This window comes from Oryza brachyantha, chromosome 10 (assembly GCF_000231095.2).
Source record: "Oryza brachyantha chromosome 10, ObraRS2, whole genome shotgun sequence".
In the NCBI taxonomy this organism is placed as follows: Eukaryota; Viridiplantae; Streptophyta; class Magnoliopsida; order Poales; family Poaceae; genus Oryza; species Oryza brachyantha.
The window spans coordinates 3,428,165-3,436,737 of record NC_023172.2 but is presented as its reverse complement, the minus strand read 5'-3'; the positions used below and the strand labels follow the sequence as shown (position 1 = coordinate 3,436,737).

Here is an 8,573-nt window from a genome sequence, read left to right as displayed (position 1 = left end):
CAAAAGCTGTTGCAGAGAAACACAACCGTACAACTCCCTCCGTTTCATAATATAAGATATTTAATTTTTTTATTACAATGTTTGATCATTCGTCTTATTAAAAGAAATTATGAAAATATTATTTATTTTGCTTGTGATTTACTTTATTATCAAAAGAACTTTAAGTACGACTTGTCATTTTTTATATTTGTACTAATTTTCTAATAAGACGAATGATCAAACGTTGCAATAAAATGTTAAACATCTTACGTTACGTTATCGAATGGACGTAGTACCTTCAAATATCTTATCCAAGCCCAAAAAATGAGACCTGCGAAAGTTGACGGCTTAACGCAGTTTTATTATTCTATGACTATTGGAAAACTACTGCACTCAACTATCATAGAAGGATAGTTTCAGACATCCCCTTTCTAAATGAATTTATAGCACTATTAGTCTGGTGATAAAATATTGCTGGCACTCCCCACTTACCGCTAAGCATAAACATACCATCGCGTACTGCTTAGGCCCCTAGTTACTTTACAACTTAAGATATACATGGTACAGCTAAGCTATGCACATATGGTGTATGTCAATAAGCTCTCACAAATTTCCTTTGGAACTACAGGGCTAGTGACACAGCAGAGCATGACGATGATTTTTGTGATGTCATGTTTCAGCCTCACTGGTGCTCAAAATTCTCTTGGCTCTAGTTTGTACCCCGAAGAGAGGGCACATGAGGCTCAAAAAGTGTGACATTGGGGATCGGATCATATTGCATTATTTCGGCTGCTCGCTCGAATTCCTCTCGAAGTGTCCAGATTGATCTACTGTCAACCACACGACCAAGATCATGAGAGGTCTCAAAGGGGTCCTCTATGCAGATGAGATGCCTGTCGTTTCCAACCCGTCTGGTCCAATCCTTCATATTCTTACTGAAAGAAGATCAAAATGATAAGGAAATCAATCATTACGTAACTTCATCTTCCAGTATATACAACAAACAAAAAATTTAAAGCTACTTAGCTTACAAGTTCGGTTGTTCATAACATGAAACTCGTTAGTTGGGACTTGATAACAGAAACCTCAGTTTAAACTACTATACTAAATGTCACTGCATACTTGCCGTTTCACACAACATGAACCATTCTAACCAGAACCAGTGAGTATTTTGTAGTAGTGAACAGGCTTGTTTAACATGTGGGCTAAGCATACCTAATGGTTCTTCCAGTCCGAATTGATATTACATCTTTTGTGTAATTATGCTTGTATGCCCAGTAATGAAAGAAGGCCCAAAGTAACCTTGATACAGTGTCTTTGCGTTGAGCGCCAAAGCCACTTAGTTTGTCCACTTGGTCAAAGAAGGCATAAACATTATTATCGACAGTTGCATAATAGGTTGGCTCCATGCCCTGCCATACCATTGAGTTAGTGGCAAACAAAATAATATTATGGTAATAAAACAGTAAATAATATGCAGCAACATAGTACAAAGATGTGTCAGCTGTTCGTATTTTTACATACAAGACAAAACGATTAAACAAATTTAAACCAACAGAAATCAAAATATCCTTAAGATCAATAATCTAGCAACACCCTCGCGGGAAAAAAGGTAATCCAGCAACTCTTTGAATGCAGAACATACAGGTAACACAGCATAGGAAAAGGTCCATGTATGGTATCTCAACTCCAATCCAAAATAGAATCTGTCCCCCAACTACTAAAATCATGTAAGTACTGTGCCGAGATTGGTTATGCAGGGCGGTATTGAGGTGGCTGCCACATCATCTTGAAACCATGTATCTGACCCTATTTTTGATAGAATGAGGATGGGGAGGAAGATGAACAAGGCATGCCTAGGAAGCCCCATCAATAATTTTTACTGCGAAATGTATGTATTTTCTACTTTGATATCGTTCATAGCAAATATTAATGCAAAATGCAGCATATGTTTATTGCTCCATATTTCTTGCTGACAAGTACCAAATATATGGAGGTAGCAATATACACCGTGACCGCTAGAGTCCCCGCTAGTATTTCATAGATGTAAATAATGACAAAACTAGTATGTGGGGAAAATGTAATTGTACAAAGTTGGACTATAATTAATCCAGATACCTGTAGGCATGGGAGTATTCTCTGCGATTGTAGGAAGTGGATGCACATTATCACATAGCTGAATGTGAAGAAAAAACCAAATTCAGATCATGATAATGAGAAGTATAAGGGCATACAAACATTTAATGAGTTCTACATGAAACTTACGCATAACTAGAAAGTGTTCCTTGGTAAGTTTCATTTACACACCGAGATTTAGCCCAATGCTTCACAAGGAATGCTAATGGTCGTACCCTTTTATCAATTTGTGAATAATCTCTTAGAAGTTTTGTGTTAACAACTGCTAAAAGGTTATTGACACAAATGTCACAAGAAAGCCCCGTATTTGGATCCATAAGCTTCACTATTGGGACCCTTGCTCGAGTTAATGCCTGCAATCATTAATTGGCCAGAAATTTATTTAGTACATATGATTTGTTCAAACCCCAACCATATTGGGACATATCTCAAATGAAAACATTTTAATTTATATCATTGTTTCATCCAAATGAAAAACACCAACTTTTAAGTTATTAACAATGAACTCTTGATAGACTACATGATAAATGCTTTAGAATGATATTGAAGGCCACATCAGCACATTGTTTTGGGGGATAATTGATAATATGCCACCAATTAGATAGGCCATCAACGATATGCTACTCTGGAGCAAACTGGATTTTCTTTTTGCTACTTACTAGTAAGGTGCCTGTTCTTTGCAACAGGATATTGGGTTCAGATAGGCAGTGGCTGATTTATGGGCCCTTAAGATTGGGAATGGGCTGAGGTTTGGGATCGAGTAGGAAGCAGTCCAACAGTTTTACCACTTGAGTATTTCAGGGACAGTGAGTTATTTTTTCAAACAACCGCTTGGTTTTCTCTGGATGGGTGTGCTGCACGTGGCATGGGGGGAGGCATGTGGGGGAGGGGAGAGAACAACTGCACTTTTAGATAGTAGAGATTCGATGTGGGTGATATGTAAACTCACTGCCACTTTGACCTAAATTGCATTTATTGTCCCCTTTTATTCTTCTTCCATACCTCTTCTCTTCATCTCCTTCCATTTCTCTGTAGCTGGGATGGATCAATGAGCAGGTGTTGAGGGACTAGAGGATGTGGAGCAACGGCACAGAAGATTGGTCAGCCCATGATCTGACTTCTCGCCACCCACCCACCAATGCTGCCACCATCATCAAGCTGCCCGTTCTGCCCTCCTCTGCTGCTGCAAGCTGTGACTGCTTTGTGTGTGCCACACCACATGAAGATTCCATTGGTGCCTGCCCAGACTGAAGCAGCAGCTTTTACGAGGACATGGGGGTGCCCCACCGCATGCCACCTACCTACGCCGCCTGTGCACAAACACAGCACCAAAGACCTATGGCTACACCCCCAAAGCCCAGCAGTAACAACAGCTGAGGACCGCTCTGAATTCAACCCTGTCAATCTTGCCGCAAGATGATGCGAATGGGGAAGAGAGGATGAAGGGGCAAAAATGGAAGAAAAAAATGGTCCAGGCAGCCAAATAATCAAATAGAAAGATAAATCTAAAACAGTCCAAAATGGAGCTATATTGTCTAACGGGGCCAAATCATCAACTAGGCTACAAAGTGGAAAATCCTATGGTTGTACAGTGGCAATCAGATTGGTGGTGTATGATCAATTATCCCTTGTTTAAAAGATATGTCATATCTCAAGTTATTATTCAACTAAAAAGATCTAGCATATCATAACTCATAACACACATGAAAGGAGACTAAAGTTCACCTGGATATTCTGGAGATTACCAGCATGGAGAATATCTGCCAGTTTCAAAATAATGTCAACCTTGCTCATTTCCGTGTTGTCAATAGATAGACAAAGATCAATATCACTATTTGAGAAACCAAATGAATTAGCGCATGATCCATAGACGTAAAGTTTTGAATTAGGCCATTCCTTGTTTATTAGTCTGCTCAGAGTTGTCAGCAATTGCTTCTGCTTTGAAATTTCTTCGTCTGAGGGCACCAAAGATTCAAAAATTGACATAAAACGAGGTGTAAACAGATCTATGTCATACCGGCATGGCCTGTTTCTCCTGTCATATCTTACACTTTGGCTTGATACATTATGCCCTCTAGAGTCTGATCTGAAGTTCTGCAAGGTGAAAAAAAGGGATGAGTAAGTTACATGATTAAATCTAACATATGTGTAAGGATTGTCTCAAAATTGTGAAATCATTTGCTTAAGTATGAGCGGCGACTGCCAGGTGTTCATAACAATGAAACTGGGGAAAATATACAGATATTTTAGTGCGCACTTGCTATAACTGCCAGGCCATATTTATTCTTTGATTGTTCTGCATACAGTATTACAGTTTACACCCAAGCACTCCGAAACAATAAATTACAATAACTTCAACGCGATCTGCTGTTACTGACATAAAGATACAAATCAATTGTATCTGAGGCACAGAAACACGCTAAACTCAGGAAAGCCTTGTTATGCACAGCTTTAGGTTGAATTTATAAAATTTATGAGTATGACTGTAGTCAGACTACGCTTGAGCTCAGAACTATAGTTTGATTTCACTGCTTGGATTCGACTTATAATTAAATGTCCAACCTTGACTCAACTTACAGGAATTGGCAGTACATGCTCGCTTAGACTCAAGGGCAAACTAAAATAAGATTGAAGCATACCCCGAAAATTCCATATAGACTTGAATGAATAAATATGGTTTAGCTTGAGTTCAAGATTAACTAGCATGCCAACAAAAGGTTCCGTTGTGACATTAACTTGGATAAATTCAAGGAGCGAGCACACTTGAGAATAGCAAGACTTTATTTGCCTCAACAGAAAGCATATTAATTTCATTATTTATTATTTTAGAAATTATATTAAATTGAATACTCACAATACAGGTCAAATAAAGAATCCTGGTGATCTTTGTCGGAAGTTCGATCAAATGCATGCTATAAAATAGGCGTGGGAGGAAGAAACAAAGACATTTGTTTCATTCAGATATTAACAAGACAAAAAGGAGCAGCCACTACGTTGTATATAGAACTTTATACTGTATTACACTACAAGGTACATCAAACTTACCTTACTCCGTGAACCATTTATCTGCACCATGCTCTTGGTCTCACCATTATCATCGATCACCACAGTCTCCATCAGCTGATCAATTGTAGCATCATCATCCATGTTGCCATCGCCTTCATCCTGATCCTGTCCGGTAGACCTAAATTCATTCTTCTTATATGATACTTTAAACTTCCTTGCCTCCACAGCCGCTGCTCCATCAGCTAGTTGCTCAAAGCCTACTTGCCCAATAACACCATCCTCGAATCCGTTCGCTTCTGCCACCGTCTTGCCTCTATCCTCGCTTACATCCACAGTTACTGAACCGGTGGGCATTGGTGAGTGTTGTCGTTCTTTTTCCATTGACATCGTGCTGGACATACCATGCACATTTGCATTGGATGGCTTTGAAGAGGCATAGCCCTTCTCATCTCTATGCCCCTGCCACCTCTGCTCTCTCTGTGGCATGTTTGACAAGCTGTGATCCTGCTGCCGCTGACCTCTGTGCGGCAACGGGCCACTAGTGACTGTAGCCACATGCTGCTCTCCATGGTGTATCCTACTACCTCTAGTTGAATGCATATGCTGCTCACCACGAGTTATCCTACCAAACGGCCCAAGGCCATTCCCATCAGGCGGTGTCCTTGACGAGAAGTGATCAGGCGGCGTCCTTGACAAGAAGTGATCCTGCTGCTGCTGCTGCTCCCTGAACATTGTTCCAGAAGCCGCATCACGGCCACTTGTGATTCGCATTGTATGCTGCACTCCAGGGACCACGCTACCTAATGATTCATGAACACCCACAGACGACCGCACGACCGGCGGCTCCTTCTCCAGCGTCGTACCGAAACCCCTCGGATGTTGGTGGATCGGCTCCCTTCTCTGCTCCCTGTTCTGCATTTGACCAAACGGATTCGGCACCTCACGGGAGGAAGCCGCCGGATGCAATGCCTTGGCGAACCCGGGAGGCGGCGCCCCTGACCTGGGCTTCTCCGCCCTGCTCCCGGCGCCACCGGAGACGCCAAATCCGAGCGCCGCGTAGGGATCCAGCGGCTGCGCCAGGCGGGGATCGGGAAACCGGAGCTGTGGCTGCTGCTGCAGATTAGATGGGGAGGGCCACGCGAAGCCCCCTCCCTGCTGCAGCTGCGGCGCGGCGGAGGGGAACAGCGGCCCCACGGCGGCGACGGCGGGGTCGACGAAAAACGGCTGCGGGCCACCAGCCGCGGCGGGGGTTTGGTGCCGCGGCTGCGGAGGAGGGTTTTGGAGGAGGCGGAGGAGGAGGCCACCATCGAGCGACGCCGCAGCAGCCGCAGACGACGACGACGACGGATTGCCGGCCGCCGCGGACGGGGAGGCTGACGGGTGGGGCCCGCCGCCGTCGCCGCCTGAGGAGGCGCTTGCCATCGGGGGAGGGGAAGGAGGAGGGGTTGGTGCGCTCGCGTCCGGTTTCCGTAAATATACTCCTTACTATTTTATTTCTTCTTTTCGTGAAAGATTTTTTTTTCCACGTCGCGATTCTTTTGAAAGCCGCGGCTTTTGGGTGCCTGCGCTTTTCTGCCTGACGCGTGCTGTCCGGATCGGAACTACACCGGCGGCTTTGTACGGCGTGCGGGAATGCAACTGTTTACGCCGTGGGAACTGGGATATTCTTTAGGATAAAACCAATGCAATGCAAGTTTGTTTTAGTTTAGAATTATTATAATCTAAATAATAAAATAATATAAAATAAATAATTATTATGCTAATTTATTATAATCTAGAGTCCATGTTACAGCAGTATGATAAACTCATCCAAGACTGATTATTGAGCTGTTAAAAATACATTACCTTTAGGTACTTGAAATTAATTATAGTAATCACTTTAATACTCTAGATTACAATGTTATAAACTGAAGAAAAAAGGTCTAAGCAGAAGTATGCATGTAATAGTAAATAGTTGCCATAAATTTACGGCGATAGATGTAATTATTTTCTATTTTTATTTGTTTCACATGGTTTCAGATGTAGATCTGCACAAATATCATCCCAGAGCATTACTAAGGACTCGATAGCTCAAAATAAGAATCAAAATTTTTATAGGATATTAACCAGAATTTGATGTGGTGAGAGGATAATATTAACATTGCTCGAAATTAAGTTTAGTTGTAATGCTCTTTTGTTGACTTTATTTTTAGGGTAATAAGAGCATCCTCAATGCCAAAAGCTTATACAAGTGCTTATGAAAAAAAATAGTTGCCATATCATTAAGTGCCTAATCAAAAAAAATTATAATCCAATGCAAGCAACTTGCATAGGTGCTTGAAACTTGGAGTTATTACCTCCGGTTGAGTGCATGGATATGGTTAAACGCCTGCTTAGCATCGATGTTTGATCAAGTGGTGGCTGTAAGAAATAAGCACTGAGTTGATCTGATGTGGCATAAAAAGCCGGGTTTTTCCTATAAGCATTCCTCTAAGCACCTGCGTCGGAGGTGACCTAATGAGGAAATGGTGGATAGGTGATATGATGGGTGCTTATTGTATAAGGAATAACGGTAATATCTTCGAGGTAGGTGTGAAACAAAATATGTTATATGTTTTTTTCTTGGAATGAATCTATATGAGATTTAATAGCATGAATCTTACTAATTGTTTTTTATGAAAAAGACGACGACATCTTTATAGATACCGGAAAAAAACACAATTGTACAAAGTTAGGAATATGTGGACGAAAAAAAACAAGATGGGACTCGAGATCCACCGTGTCATATTTGGATATCAAGCAATAAAGTGGCATGACAAGTTAGCGAAAAGATCCAAAATAAAGACGAGGAAGACATATATTTAATGGTTGACGGCAAAATATCCGAAGGATTTGGTATCTAACTTCTTGATGTTGACTCTCTTAGTAATTTCCTTAAACCTCATCATCAAAACAAGCTTCGAACTAGCTTTTGAGCATGCAAAAAGTATACAAAGCTTAAGACAAGAATACAAGTAGCAATATAATGAACCACAACATATCCCATGGTTGAAGAGCCACAACAAGTAGCAACAGATTATCAATAGTAGAGCCACAACAAGTAACTTCTTGATGATGAACCACAACATATCCCATGGTTGAATATGTGAATACGAAGATTTAGTCTTATATTAGTAGGTGTTGAATAATTTGGTGTTTCCGAGAGACCCTCTATCTCCCCTTACATATAAGAGAATATGGTTACAAGGGCCAAATACCGAGTCACACACAACATCATCCTCCCTTATATATTGTAGTCTCTCTGGTTTTGTATATGTGCTTTTGTGGTTTGGTTTTTGTATCTATTCTTTCTATAAAAAGGTAGATGATTAATCAACTTACAAAACTAATAGATGAAAGAGTATATCAAGGCCTAGAGGGGGGTGAATAGGCGATTAAAAATTAAACCTAAAAAGCGGAAGTTAAAACTTTCG

General features: G+C 41.1%; 1 protein-coding gene across 1 annotated transcript; it reads right to left on the bottom strand.

The window, feature by feature from the left end:
• Positions 1 to 292: 292 nt before the first annotated feature.
• Positions 293 to 6,587, bottom strand: LOC102705468 (UTP:RNA uridylyltransferase 1-like). The gene is made up of 6 exons (XM_015841452.2): positions 5,161 to 6,587; positions 3,841 to 4,209; positions 2,245 to 2,468; positions 2,098 to 2,155; positions 1,195 to 1,391; positions 293 to 914 (listed from the first exon to the last, which is right to left on the bottom strand). The coding sequence occupies exons 1-6, from the start codon at positions 6,541 to 6,543 to the stop codon at positions 689 to 691; spliced, it is 2,457 nt and encodes an 818-aa protein (XP_015696938.2). The 5' UTR covers positions 6,544 to 6,587; the 3' UTR covers positions 293 to 688.
• Positions 6,588 to 8,573: the final 1,986 nt, after the last annotated feature.